This window comes from Vombatus ursinus, unplaced genomic scaffold (assembly GCF_900497805.2).
Source record: "Vombatus ursinus unplaced genomic scaffold, bare-nosed wombat genome assembly UNPS02009173.1, whole genome shotgun sequence".
In the NCBI taxonomy this organism is placed as follows: domain Eukaryota; kingdom Metazoa; phylum Chordata; class Mammalia; order Diprotodontia; family Vombatidae; genus Vombatus; species Vombatus ursinus.
In genome coordinates this window covers 7,112,965-7,128,384 of record NW_020948951.1, presented here as the reverse complement: position 1 = coordinate 7,128,384, position 15,420 = coordinate 7,112,965, and the positions used below count along the sequence as shown (strand labels likewise).

Here is a 15,420-nt window from a genome sequence, read left to right as displayed (position 1 = left end):
TCTCTCCCTCCCTCTCCTCCCCTCTCCCCTCCCTGAGAAGGTAAGCAATCAGATATAGGTTATACATGTGCAATTATGTAAAACACTTCCATATTAGTCATTTGTACAAGATATGAATAATAGAGAACAAAAAATGAAAGAAAGTTAAAAATAGCATGCTTCAGTATGTATTCAATCAATATCAGTTCTTTCTCTGGAGGCAGATAGTATGCTTCATCATTAGTCCTTTGGGATTGTCGTGGATCATTGTTATTGCTGAGAATAGCTAAGTCATTCACAATTCTTCATCAAACGATATTGCTGTTACTGTATACAACATTCTCCTAGTTCTGTTCACTTCACTACACATCAGTTCATTAAAGTCTTTCCAAGTTTTTCTGAAATCATCCTGCTTGTCCTTTCTTACAGCACAACAATATTCCATTACAATCATAAACCAGAGCTTGTTCAGCCATTCCCCACTGGATGGGCATCTTCTGATTTCCAATTCTTAGCCACCACAAAAAGAGCAGCTATAAATATTTTTGTACAAATAGGTCCTTTCCTCCTATTTTATGAATGTCTTTGGTATACAGACCTAGCAGTGGTACTGCTGGATCAATAGTATACAGTTTTATCCCCCTTTGGGCATAGTTCCAAAATGCTCTCCAGAATGGTTCAATCAGTTCACAACTCCATCAACACTGCATTAGTGTCCCAGTTTTCCAACATCCCCTCCAACATTTAACATTTTCCTTTTTTGTCATATTAGCCACTCTGATAGGTATGAGGTGGTAGCTCAGAGTTGTTTTAATTTGCTTTTCTCTGATCAAGAGTGATTTAGAGCATTTTTTCATATGACCATTTGATTTCTTTGTCTGAAAACTGCCTGTTCATATCCTTTGACCATTTATCAATTGGGAAATGACCTGTATTTTTATAAATTTGACTCTGTTCTCTATATATTTGAGACATGAGGCTTTTATCAGAGATACCTGCTGCAAAAAATTTTCCCCAGTTTTCTACTTTCCTTATAATATTGGTTACATTGGTTTTGCTTGTATAAAAACTTTCAATTTTACATACTCAAAATTCTCTATTTTACATTTTGTAATGTTCCCTATATCTTCTTTGGTCCTAAATTCTTCCCTTATCCATAAATTTGACAGATAAACTATTCCATGCTCTCTTAATTTGCTTATGGTATCACCCTTGATGTATAAATCATGTGCCCATTTTGATCTTATCTTGGTATATGGTATGAGATGTTGATCTATACCTAGTTTCTGCCATACTGTTTTCTAGTTTTCAAAGCAGTTTTTGTCAAATAATGAGTTTTTGTTCCAAAAGTTTGGGTTTATCATATACCAGACTACTATGGTCATTTACTATAATGTAATGTCAACCTAATCTATTCCACTGATCCACTATTCTATTTCTTGGCCAGTACCAGATTGCTTCAATAAATTTCCCTTGGAAGCCCTTGATGATTAACAATAAAGCACCACTAAAGCAAAGAAACAATTACACTCATCTTGAAAATAAGAAATACAGGAGCCAATTTTACTATCATCTCCCCACTCCCCCAACTACCCTGCACTGCCAAAATGTGTAGTTTGTTTCTTAAATCATATCATGCAAATTGGCCACATGCCTTGAATTAAAATGAAGTTTCTCCAGATTAGATCAGTTTCAAAATGTTGGCAGGAGCCAGAGTAAGAGAAGGGCCAAGATGAGACTTAGGGCACATTGTATCCTTATGTCTCTATTATAAACCATACAAAGCCTGAACAGTCAAATTGAAGAGGCAATTTTAAGGTTGAATTTATGTAGTTTTTTCTGTTGGGAGAAGAAAACATAAATTGCAGTTTGAATTAATATTAAAATACAAAGAAGGGGCAGAAATACGAAGACAAAGTGGCTAATTCATGAAGTATGAAAAAGGTACACAGGTTACTCGAAAACATTTTGTAACTCTATTTCTCAAACTGATAAAAAGAGCTGCCCCGGCATAGCACTCAAAGGAAGCTATGAGCCTTTATAATAAAATTGCTTTGGTATCTTTAGGGTTAAAAAAAAAAGTAACCAGAGCTAAGAACAGTGATTAGATAAGTCTTTACTAAATACATAGGTTCTTAGAAATGAACTTTCAACTTTTACCTTATTTACAAAGCAACATTTACAGTCAATGTCATTTGAGATCTAAGATCACAACACAAAAATCCTTAATTATAACAATAAATTGCAAAGCAGTTCACATTTACCAAGTGTCATATCCATTTATGGTCTTGTGAAGAAGGTTAAATTAACCTTTTTTTACCAATAGGTCAAAGAGGGACTAGAGTGGCTCAGTGATTCAATTAGACTCTCTAAGCTTCTGGTGCGTAGGGACTGTCTTAACCTTGCTTTTGCACTCCTTTAGGAACTATGCAATGGTAAGAATATAGTAGGTGCCTAAAATACAAACCTACTGGCTAATTAAGGCATATTGCAATTAATTACAAAATACTTAGTGAACTATCAGTTCCTGATTATTCAGTAGTTACTCAGTTCCCAACAGGAACACCTGAACCTAAAATTACTGCTAGGACAAGTACTTACAGTACAACTGTCAGTAAACTTGTTAGTTTATCAGAATCCAGGCATCATAGTTTCCTGCACAGCACACACTTACGGCATTAACCCTGAATTAATTCCATACTACATAGGTATCTCAGTTGCAATTTCCTTTTCAACTCCTTTTCAACTTTCAACTTCAAAATGCCAGCTATTTTAAAGGAAGAGGGAATCTCTTGTGGCTAGCAGGCAGCTACAGATCCATACTAAAAGACAAGACAACCCTCTACTGACATGCCCTTAAGTACCTACAAGGAGACTTCCTTTCTAGGCCTAGGAGTCTTTCTTAACCCGGGGTCTGTGACCTTGTTTTTAAAATTGTTTCCCTTATAATTCTATGTATGTTATTTTATGCATTTAAAAACATTATTCTGAGAAAAGTTTACCAGACAGCCAAATGAGTCTGTGACACAAAAAAAGTTAAGAACCCCTGCTCTAGGCTGTGCTCCTGGTCTTTCGTATCATTTTGTATTTCTAAATCTGCCCTAAAATTCCACTGGTGCTAGGGCAAAAACGATGTTCTGATGCCTAGAGTATGTGTTATGACGTCAGATGGTTTCTTATTTATAAAACCCAATGTTTCAATAGAATATCAAAACTTTATCCCAAAACTGGGTTTAAAACACAAACAAAATTTGAGTAAGGCCACAGTAATGAGCATTAGCAAAGTGCTCCACTCTTGGAACAAGACTGGTATTTCAGAAGACCTATCTCATACCATTTCTGACATTTAATAGGTTAGGTATAAAATATCCCTCTGTACCTTGTAGTACCTCCCTCCTTTCTCCTCAGACCTCCCCTAAGGATTCCTTCCCGACTGCCAGTAACTCAAAACAGAGCCTAAAGAACATACAAGAAGTTTCAAAGCCAAAGGTCACGATGAGTCACTTCTCCTTTCTCCAACTGAACAAATCTACTTTGAACATTCGTTCCCTCCTTTCAAGCAATAATGGTGGGCACTGCATTTTAATTGATCACCAGTTGGAGCCTTAGGTACTAACTCAAATCTCTGTCGTGGTAAAAAAAACCACAAGAATTATCAGCAAGCCACTTAGACTTGCTATTTAGGCCTGGGAATAACTTCATAAAAACACATACCTATACTCAGTATCAAAATTACATTTTAGTATCTCACCAGTGGAGGACGCTCTGTTCCCCCTTGCCGTCAAAATGCACAAATAAAGACCTATCAATTCTAGAGGTGCTACAAATAAAAGAGGTCAGACAGATGGTAAGGGAAGCAAAAAAGGTTGGGTAGGTGTTAGACAGAACAGAGAGGAGCAAAATGGATGGTGATCAGACAGATGGCTAGTTATTTTACTGCTTTCCTCGCCGTAGCACTCTCTTTTTCATCTCAGAGTAGCTCTAAAGAAGTTTCATTCCTTTAGCCTGTAATGGCATTCCAGGAGAAACAGTTTACATTACAGAAAGCTAAAACTCCTTATAAACTCTCCAGTAGGAGCAAACATACCAAAGCTTAAATACATTTTTAACATAACCTGAAAGGTTTGAATAGATGAATTAGTATGGGATTTGCTTAAGTTGGTTAGCAGCAAAAGCAATGAAAGCTTTTAACTAAAATCAAAGCCTTAGTTACCCAACCAAGTTTTTGGTGGTGGTTTTTTTTTTTTAGTATGCAATTTTAAACTCTTCCAAATTCACTCAGCATTTCTTTTTTCCAATTTAAAAATATTTAAATAAGTCTCCCAAGTTCAAAATTCTGCTTCAAAGGTACACAGGAAGAAGTCTCTCCTGGGAAATAGTTCCATCTCCTCTGGTAGTGTGGAGGGAGATAAGAAAGGTGTTAATGGTTAGAATAAGAAAAACATACAAATAACACAAACAAGTTATCAAGGAAATACAGTAGTAGACTCCAAAAATAATAGAAGTGACAAGTTTATACATAAACATAAGTAAATTTTTAGGGCAATGCTTGAAAGTACATCACATAAGGTCTATGGACACTGAATTTTAAACAGTGCAGTTGGAATTCTCTCAAGGCTGGAATTGTGAATGTAGACTCCTTAAAATAAAATGTCTTGTCTGCTAACCTGACAGACCCAAAGGGTATCCATGGAAGAGGCACCTTAAGTAGAAACCTTAACTCTGAGAGTTATTTATGTCCCGTCTCCCAAAACCTATGCTGGCTATTCCTTCTGTAAAAGAAAGGAGTATCCCCAATACCTCAAGATACTCCTACCATGTAAGGAAGAAGCATAACTATACCTATCCCGTCTTGAACATAGATGCCTCTTGGCCATTGTGCCCCCAAAGACCTCCTCCATCCTCCCAAAGCAAGAGGCAGTGCCTATGAGTTGACATCCCTGAACAACCTCCGAATTGATTTCTCTTTCCTCCACAAGTTTTATCCAACCTTCCAGGGAACATGACCATGTGCCAATATATCTGAATAACCCTATTAGACCTCATTTCTCACCTTCAATAGGCTTTCCTAATCCTTCTGGGGCAGTGGGCAATGTCTATATTGCCAATGGGCAGTCACTGGCCCATTTTTTCTCCAATGCATAGCCTTTATCCATCCTCCCAAGGGAAAGAATAGTGCTGGCCTCTCTGGACAATCTCTAGACCAATGTCACTTCTCCTCATGTGTTCTATCCATCCTCCCAAGAGCCTCCCTGGACAATCTATGACCCAATTTCATTTTATTCCAGAGGTTTTATCCATGTTCCCAATAATGCTGGCCTCCAGAGACAACTTGTGGACTAATGTCACTTCCCCCTCAGAGTTCCATCCATCCTCTAAGGATATAGGCCAGTGCTGGCCTCCCTGAACAGCCTCTAGACCAAAATCACCTCTTACCACAGGCTCTATCCATCCTGATTCTACGATCCCAGGACAGGATTGGCCTTTCCGGACAATCTCTGTACCAGTGTCACTTCCCCCAGAAGAGTCTACCCATCTTCCTACGGCAGGGAACAGAGGTGGCCTCCCCCACAACATCTGGAGTGATGTCACTCTCCCCCTCCCCCTCCCCCTGGAAGTTCCATCCATCCTCCTGGGGTGGGGGCCAGGGCTGGCCTCTCTGCACAACCTGTGGGGCGACGTCCATTCCAATCCCACTCCCACTCCCACTCCCACCCCCACCCCCACCCCCGGGGGCTCCATCCATCCTGGGGGGCGGGGGCCTCTTCAGACCAATGACTCCGGCCCCCCTCCCCACCCCTGCGGGCCGGCTCCCCGCTCCAGGGGCAGGGGACGGGTCGGCGGGCCCCGCCTGGAGCGTGCGAGCATAAGCCGGTCCGTCGGTCCGGGCAGTGGTCCCTCCGCCCCCCACGCCGCTCACCTGGCTCGCCTTGTAGAACTGCTTCTTGAGCCCGGCCACCGACATGCCGCCTCCCGCAGCCAGACCTCCCGGCCGGCCTCGACCCAGCTAGCCACAGACAAACAGACTGGCAGCCAGACAGCTCCTGACGCTGACACCGGCCGGGCCTGCCCGCCGCTGCCCCCGCCTCAACAGCCGCTGCCTGTCCTCGGCACCGCCTCAACGCCCGCCCGCCCGCCCGCTCGCCCGCTCGCTCGCTCTCCCGCTCGCTCGCGCTTGCTCTCAGGATATTACATGGCAACCGCACACTTCCGGTCCCGGCTCCTGCTCGCGCCCCTGACTCCTCCTCCCCTCCCCTTCCCTCTCCCCCTCCCTTCTTCCTCTTCCTCTTTCCTCTCTTTAGCTCTCCCCACCTCGCGCCGGTGGAGGAATTTTCAGCTCCCGAGAGCAGAAGTGTGTCGAAACCTCGAAGCCCTCGCGCTCCCCCTGCTGGCGGGGGTGGGCGTAGGCAGCACCGAGGCCGGAGAGGGAGGGGATGGGGCGAGGGGGGAGGGGGGGAGTCCGACAGACACCCGACACCACCATAGAAAATGGCGAAGGCGGCCTAGAGAGGAGCCTTACTCTGACAGTGCCCCCTGCAGGTAAAGCGTCACAAAACCCCCTCCTTCTCCCTTCTCCCCGCCCCCCCAACACATCCCCAAGTCCATTAAGTAACTGCAGTTTATAAACCAAAAGAGTTAAATTTTGTAGGGAGCTGGAATGGGGTCAGGTATCATCACAGCATCACAAGATCGCAGAGTCGCAAGGGACTTCAGAAATCATCTAATAACCAACAGCTAACAACAGCAATATAGCACTTTAAAGTTTTCAAAGTGCTTGACAGACCTTATCTTATTTGAACCTCACTTACAACCCTGGGGAGTAGGTTAGCCCTATTTTTTACAGGCCAAAGAACTGAGGCCCAGAGAGGTCAAGCAACTTGCCCATAGTCACACAGCTGGCAAATGTCGGAGACAAGATTTGAACTCAGGTCTTCCAAAGTCCTCATCCAGCACTTTATCCACTCTGACACTCTAGTTCAGCCTCTACCTGTGCAAGAGACTCCATACATCCACTGCTTGAAGACTTCCAGTAAAGGCGAATGCACTAAATAAGGAGGCATTTTATTTTACTTTTGGCTCTCATTGTTAAAATTTCACCCCTCACATGGGGGCTAATGTCTTGCCCCTGAATCTTCCACACATTGCTTCTAGTTTTGCTTCCAGTTCTACCAGCTATAAGTCTGACCCTTCTCCCCTTCTGACAAACCTTCAGTTATCATGCTCCCCTCAAAAGTTCTCTCCAGATTAAACATTCCCACTTCTTTCAACTAGTCCTTGAATGTCACAGTCCCCAGGTCCCTTTCCATCCAGGCATCCTTCTCTGAACTGTTTTCAATTTGTTAATGTCATTCTTAAAAGATAGATCTCCGAGCTGAAATGGATACCACAGATACCGTATCTGATCAGGGCAAGGTGCAGTGAAACCATCACCTTTCTTGTTCTGGGCATCGTTCATCTCATAAGCACATGTGTTTCTAAGGTCACATTAACTTTTGTGGGTGCCATGTCATAGTCACATCATGTTGAAATTGTAGATTTTACATCTTACCATGTAAATGGCAGCTCATTATTACTAAAAGAAGCAGCATGGCCTCAGAGTCAGGAAGACCTGAATTCAAGCTCTGGTTCCATCACATACTAGTTACCCTGGACAGGTCACTTATCCTCTCAGTGCCCCAGCCGATTCTCTAAGACAATAAGCTGTAGTTACTGATATGGAGCAACGGTTTCTGATCTATATTGGAGAAAGTTTCACTCACCAATGAAATCACAGGTCCAGTCAAAAAAATTATTATTTATTCTCATCTTTTAAAAAATTATTTGCATGATTGCACATGTATAACTTAAATCAAATTACTTACTGTCTCAGGAACTGGGAAGGGGAGAGAGGGCAAGGGAAGTTTGGAACTCAGATTTGTTTTTTGGGTTTTTTTTTTTGCTTTTTGGTGAAGTAAGTGGGGTTAAATGACTTGCCCAGGGTCACACAGCTAGTAAGTGTCAAGTGTCTGAGGCCGGATTTGAACTCAGGTCCTCTTAACTCCAAGACCTGAACTCTATCCACTACACCACCTAGCTGCCCCTGGAACTCAAAATTTTTAAAAATGAATGTTAAAAATTGTCTTAACATGTAATTGGGAAAAATAAAATATTATTAAAATAAGAAAACAAGAAAAAATAAAAAATTATTATTGTTGTAACATCAGCTTCAACAGCCATCCCACAGAGATTGGATACTTTTCCTGTGTCTTTAAGGAGGACTAGAATCTTGGGGGGAAATGGTATAACTCTCATCTGGAATGAATTAACTGACATGGCTTAGAGAGATACTATGTGAGGCAAAGAGCAAAAGAACTAGGAAAACATCTTTCTGAGAGACTCAGTGGATTAGCTATTATAGAGAAAGAATCTAAAAAGACATTAAGAGAACTGATTTTAACTTTTGTTCTATGGTGGATACATCTTGAGAAGAGATTTTATCTACAACGGTGAGAGAATGGAACTGTGGGACAAGAGTCCCAGCGTCCATTGAGAAATCAGCAGTTGCACATCAATGGTTAAAAGTGATTAGGGGGGCAGCTAGGTAGCTGTGTGACCCTGGGCAAGTCACTTAATTCCATTGCCTAGCCAAAACATAAAAAAATTAAAAAAATAAAATAAAAGTGACTAGGAATATGATCTTTCTCATGGTTGATATGCTGCTGAAATATTTAAATATATCTTTGAATTGGGTGTTAGAATGTTAGTAAAGTGTACAGTCAGTAACACTGATGTTTGTCTAAGCCTATGAGACCTAGGTTTGCTATTAAGAGAGAGAAATGAGTGAAAGTTTATGGGGAAAATGGTCTTTCTGGTTTATTTGTAAAGTGGGTATGGGGGCTCAGAGCTAATTGATCAACTGATGAGACTGTGCAATTCTATTAATCTATGACGGTATATTAAGATATATCCCTTTATCGACTTAGAACTTTGGTAGAAACTTAAAAAGGAAATGAGATAATAGTAATCAGAGAATAGGGTTGTTGGCTGTCAACTAGCTTAGTGCACAGCCCATCCAACCCACCAAGACTACATGTGAAGTCATGCCAAAACCCTGTTTCTTTCTTTCTTTTTTTGCCTTTCTTTGTATCTCCAGCACTTATCACAATGCATTGTCCATAGTATGTGCTTAATAAATGCTTGTTGACTGACTGGCATTATTATTATTATTATTATTATTATTCACCTCCTTCTCATATTTTTAGTAGAGTTCAAATTAAAATGGCCCTAGCACAAATCACTATCCTATTATTCTTTTATATTTAATGTTGTGCAGACTATTGCATGGAATGGATAAATATATTTTTCTAATTAAATAACATTATAGGAATGTTATTCTTCCAACATTATAGGAATATAAGCTCATCTTCAGCTGGCTCATTGAAAACACAGGGAATGTGTTGGCTTCTTTAAAAAAAACAAAACCACAGGTGGCACATTGGATAGAGCACCAGCCCTGAAGTCAGGACTACTTGAGTTCAAATCCAGCCTCAGACACGTAACACTCACTAGCTGTGTGATTCTGGGCAAGTCATTTAACCCCAATTGCCTTACCAAAAAAAATAGGGAAAGAAATAAGCATTTTATTAAGTTCCTACTATATACCAGGTACTTTGCTAAGCTATTTTACAAATATGATCTTATGTGATCCTCACAACAACCTTGGAAGTTAGATGCTATTCTTATTCCCATTTTACAGTTGAGGAAACTGCTCAGAATTACACAACTAGTAAGTGTCTGAGGATGGATTAGAACTTAAGTCTTTCTGACTCTAGTAGTATACAGGACAAGGAAGATAATATGTATTTCATCCTGTTCCCACATGGTTTTAATTTCAACTACATCTACTCTGAAAGTTTTTCCTTCCATGTAATTGAATATTATGAGTGTTTTGTTTGGTAAACATATTAATAATATTCTTAACTTTTATGGGTCAATGTTGTGTCTAGGCAATTGTGAGCAACAGTTTTGTCAGGGACGGTGCTAGGGTTCCAGTACAGCTTATTCACCAAATTCTAAAGTATAGTTTGAGGCAGTATGATACAATGGATAAAGCACTGGACTTGGAATCAGAAAAATCTGGGTTTGAGTACCATCTCAGATACTGATATCCAGGGTGAGTGACCCTAGACAAATCAATCAACTTCTCTGAGTATCTCAGTTTCCACATCAGTAAACTAGGTACAATAATAGCACCTATTTCACAATGTTGTTGTAAATATCAAATTAGATAATATAATAAATAATATAATATGATAAATATAATAAAGCACCTTATACATTTTAAAGCCAATGGTGTGTTGGTAAATGTTTAACAACCAGCTTCCTGGAGGGAAAAATAACCTTCATAACACTATTTTAAGTTTAATTTATAGTATTATTAACATTTCCTCCATCACTTTCTTCAATCTAGACAAACAACAAAACAATGACTCAATCCCTCTGTAGTGTTCGCAGGTTTCCAAGGTATAAATACTCACCAGAAATTTAACAGTCAACTCTGTCCTGAGCAAACTGCTTCCAGCTCACCTCTGCTTAAAGCACTATATAAATGTTAGCTATTATTACTATTAATCATCTACTAGTTTTTTGAACTATAGCAAGCTTATGATGTATAATTCTGGACACCAAATTGTGTCTTGCTAGGTGTTTGGTAGATGCTAAATTTTTTCAACTTATAGTAATGTGTTGCACAGTTTCTAACATTTTTTTTCAATAATCTGTATTGATCAATAAGTCCCGGCTCCTTAAGGAAAACTTTTCTGTAATTTCTGTTGGCAGTGACTCGGTTCTGAATTGCTATCATAAACTATTCCTTTTCCGTAAACAAATTCACATCACTCAACCAGTTGTTCAATGAGTTTTTGTCCACATAGTGTTGGCTGAGTTTATATGTTAAGTCACCCATGGAGAGCCTATTGATTCTGCTTGGGTCTTGGCCATTTCACAGGGTCCATCTGGAGGAAAATCAAGTTTAGTTATATTCAACAAATCCAATGATCTTTACTTATTGTTAGCCTTCATTATTGCTCAGTAAAGGGATGTTTGGCCATTCCAAAAATATTTCTCTAAGCTTTTAAACTTTTATCATATTCTACAAACACCTATCAATTATTTTCCTTCTTTTTGATGAAGAAGTGTTAATTTTTTCATAGCTATCTTAGGGTGATGAACCCTTAATATCGTATATATTCTTGTTAAAATATTTTCCCAATCTGTTTTTATCCATGTTATAGGTCCCAAAGCATTAAAAAACTAGGATTGTATAGGTGTGGATTGCCTTTTATGTATTTCTCTCATCAAGTATTGAGTTAAGAATTCTAGTAAGTCTCTTGTTCAGCATCCATTGCCACAATTCTCTTTTTGATAGCTTTATGTTTGATATACCTTGCCTAGAAGAGACTAGACTATTTCTATGCACTACTTCCATGTATTGGTTCTTAAAACAGCTAGATGGACTGTCTAATATAAATATAGCTGGCCCATGTGTGATGTGGATTTTTTTTTAAAATATGATCTGGGTTCTGGCCTACCCAGTCTCCTAGGGAAACTGTGATTGTTACCATTGTGGAGAGAAGACCCACAGCAGCTTGGTGGGGAGGGGTAGTCAGAACATAATACAGCAATAAGTGAGTGATCACTCTTTTACTTTCCTATCTTTCAGAGGCTAGAATTATATCTACCTAATACAATTTAAAAAATTATAGAATGATGTTCAGTCGGTCCATTTAGGGTTTTCTTAGAGTAGTTTGCAGTTTCCTTCTCCAGCTCACTTTACAGATGAGAAAATTGTGGCAAACAGGGTTAAGTGACTTGCCCAGGGTCACACAGCTAGTAAGTTATCTGAGGCCGGATTTGAACTCAGGAGGATAAGTCTTTCTGACTCTAGGCCCAGCACTCTAGCCACTGTGCCTGGTCATAGAGTAGGGATGTGCTATTTTAGGGAGTTTAGAAAAAAGCCACTTTCACGGGTTGCTCCCAAGAAGAGGATGAGAGTTAGCTTATTCTCAGCTAGCTTAACCCTCTCCCACTGAACTGGTTGCATACAAAACAATCTAATAGAGCGTGATTAGAGTCTGTGCCATATACAGATCCCATCTGCTAGCATGAGGGACATTGAAGAGCTGCTTCTGAGAGAATCACGATTACGTGAGGGGAGTGCCAATGTTGACAGTTCTGCAACTGGTTCTGACTAGCCTCCCATGTGGCTGGGAGGAAACTTTTTTCTATTGGCCAAATAATTAGAACAGTCCACATCTTCTAAAGGTTCTGAGTCAGCTCTAGCCATCTGTTGCCCTTAAATTTGGGCAGATGAAGTGACTCCTTTACTCATAGCTTCTGTTAAGAATCACTGCTTTAAAGGGAAGGTCTATTGGACTGTTCCTTGCATACAACACTCCATCTCCCAATGCCAAAGGTTTTTTTACTGTCTTTCCTCCATGCCTGGAAATGTGTCCTCAGTTAGAGTGCCCCCTTCTACAAGAAGCCTTTCCCAGTCCTAAATCTTACTGCTTTTTGTCTGAGACTACTTCCAATTTATCTTGTTTGTATATAGTTGTTTGTATGTCTTCCCTGTTTAGATTGTGAGCTCTTTGACAACTAGAGCTGGTTTTTTTGCCTTTCTTTGACTCTCTGTTAGCATGGTGCTTGTCATATAAAAGGCATTTAATAAATGCTATTTGGTGGATTGACTGATTCTCTCCCTAAGGTCATATGGCCCTGGAGAAATGAGACTTCCTTGGCCTTTCCTTTTTGTTTTTTTGTTTTGTTTTGTTTTGTTTTGTTTTGTTTTTTCCTCTCCTATACATAGAGAGTGGAGTCTCTGATCCAGGGAGAGATGCTCAATCATGATCTCAAACCATAGGAATCTTGGATTCCAGGAATTCAGGCCAAGTTTGCAGTCAAGCAACAATTCTCAGACTTTTTGGTCTCAGGACCCTTCACATTCTTAAAAATAATTGATCACTCTCCCAAAGATCTTTTGTTTATGTGGGTCATATCTAGCACTATTTACCATATTAGAAACTAAAATAAGATATTACAAAAATAGTTTTGACCCTCACAAAGATTTCTCAGGAGTCCTCAGACCACACATTGTTTACTGCTAGTCAGGAATGACTTTCAGGATTCCAGTAGTATCTTTGGACATGAACTTTATGGGATTAGTGTTACGTAGGAACTGAAATAAATTTTGAGCCTAATCTCCCCAACCCCTAAAGACCTAGGTGGTGGTGGAAAGAAGGATTATCCTTTCTATCCACCTGCTGAGAGGGAATGTTTGTATGTTTGTTCTTACTATATCTTTGAAGTAACTTTCTTTCCCTTTGCAAAAAACAATCAGTGTTAAATGCTTAAAGGCCACATGAGGCCTTCCTTCCACTAGGCTGGGGTCCCTAACATCAATCTATAGGGTCAAAACAATTGTCTTGCCCCTTGGAGTGTCAATATGCTGGCTGCAAAACTGGTGTGTGCTACTGGCCCTTGAAACTCCCAAGGTCAGAGACTCTACTCCCTACACGGAGAAGGCAAAAGAAGGAACAAAAAGGACAAGGATTCCTTGTTTCGCAGGCCATACAGTGCGCAAGGCCCTTTCCTTTAAAGTGTCATCTCTGATCAGACTCCTTCATATCACTAAAACGCTACTAAAGGCAAATGAAAGCAAACAATGGCCAAAAGGGAGTTGCTGAAGCTGAAATGGCCTTTTTGAATGATCCCAAGGCCAATCAGAGAGTTTTTTTCTGCCCCGTGTGTGGGTAAATGGCCCAGAACCAGTTACAGAATATCCACACATGCTTCAGCCCCTCCCACATCTCCACATGGAGACACTATCCTAGGTGGCCTGGGTGTTGTGCCAGACCCCCATTACATGATGGTTGCCCTGCCTTGGTTTACAACGTGTTGTTTGTCTTGGAGCTAAGCACATTGTTGACCAAAAAAAAAATGAGGCTCTTGCCTGTAACTGTTAAGATCTATTTCTAATTTTGTTATATAGTACTCATATCTTCATCCCATTTCATAATTTACTCCCATTAGGGGTTAGTGCATCTGAGTGGAAGCATTTCTGGTAGGTAGGGGAATTAATATTTCTTATTTGTTTAGACATACTTTGTTTTCTTGAGGAACCAAAATATGACAGCACTCAACTCTCTCTGCTGTCCTTCATGCCAAGCATGATCACAATTGTTCTGAGTGGGACTAGCCTATGCAATGCCCTGGATCACGGCCTTTTCCTGGCAGAGGGGCTTGAATAGCTCAATGAAACTACCCAGGATGGACAGGTCTTAGGGGAGAGTTCTGACAAAAGGTGATCCCCTGGAGAAGGAAATGGAAAACCACTCCAGTATCTTTGCCAAGAAAAAGCCCATGGACAACATTAAATGGTCAAGAGGAGTCAGACACAACTGAATGACTGAACGAGAATCCTGTGCTACGTCATCTATTTCTGCAACTCTTAGGAGCAGCGGCAGCACACTGACTGGGGTGCAAACTCGTGCGACTGATGTTGCCAGAGTTTAGTTAGCCGGTGTTTTAGGATTCCTACCCATCCTCCTCAGCTACTGTGGTAATTTCAGGGCAAATGAAGTCCTTGCTGTACAAATCATGTTCCTTTACATTCTTCACTGATCTCCCTCCCAGCATGGTGGAGATAATGGGTTGGGCTTCAAGGGGATTATTACTGTTACCTCAATTTCATCTTTTTTACGGGGTTAAGACAGAAACAATCTTGGGATAAATTGCTCTTCTGCCTTTTTTTATATTTAGTGTTTTATGGATTATTGAACAAGTGGCTAAAATAATTTGTTTTTTAGTTGAATAAAATTATCCTCTGCAGGCTCTTTGGAAGCACCCTCAGTGCAACTCCAGGAGCAAACAGGACAATAGGGATAATATGTACTTCATCCTGTTCCCTGATCTTTTCTGCTAGGTATCTATCTTTTCTAAAGGTGTTTGTTCCATGTAGCTTGGAGATTATAAGTATTTGGTATGGTAACATCTATTAAAAAATTGTTCTTAAACTTTATAGAACTATGTCATGTCGAGGTTATTGTGGACAATAGTTTGGTCTGTGATAATGGTCTAGTTGTAATACAGTTTGTTGTTTGACTTCTCTGAGGTCTCTTTTATTTTTTTGTTTGTTTGTTTTAGGCAATTGGGGTTAAGTGGCTTGCCCAGGGTCACACAGCTAGTGTCAAGTGTTTGGTCTGAGGCCAGATTTGAACTCAGGTCCTCCTGACTTCAGGGCCGGTGCTCTATCCACTGCACCACCTAGCTGCCCCCTAATAAGTACTTGTTGACAAAAGTAAGTGAATACTTGGATGTTGAGCCCTTCATAAACTGTCCACCCTCCTCTTTTGTAGTCTTCTTACACCTTATAAATCACTGCCCTCAGCCACCATACCCCAC

At 40.4% G+C, this 15,420-nt stretch overlaps 1 protein-coding gene across 4 annotated transcripts in view; it reads right to left on the bottom strand.

Annotated features, from left to right (window-relative positions):
- The window catches only part of SH3GL1 (SH3 domain containing GRB2 like 1, endophilin A2), an 89,918-nt gene extending 83,857 nt beyond the window's left edge, over positions 1 to 6,061 (bottom strand). For 2 of the 4 annotated variants that reach the window (XM_027851024.1, XM_027851026.1), the window contains exon 1: positions 5,900 to 6,061. In XM_027851024.1, the coding sequence (XP_027706825.1) occupies positions 5,900 to 5,944 (45 nt within the window). In that variant the 5' untranslated portion in view covers positions 5,945 to 6,061. Of the gene's footprint in view, positions 1 to 5,415; positions 5,440 to 5,899 lie in introns of those variants that run through there. The other 2 variants (XM_027851025.1, XM_027851027.1) reach the window with 2 other exon arrangements.
- Between the last annotated feature and the right edge of the window lie 9,359 nt (positions 6,062 to 15,420).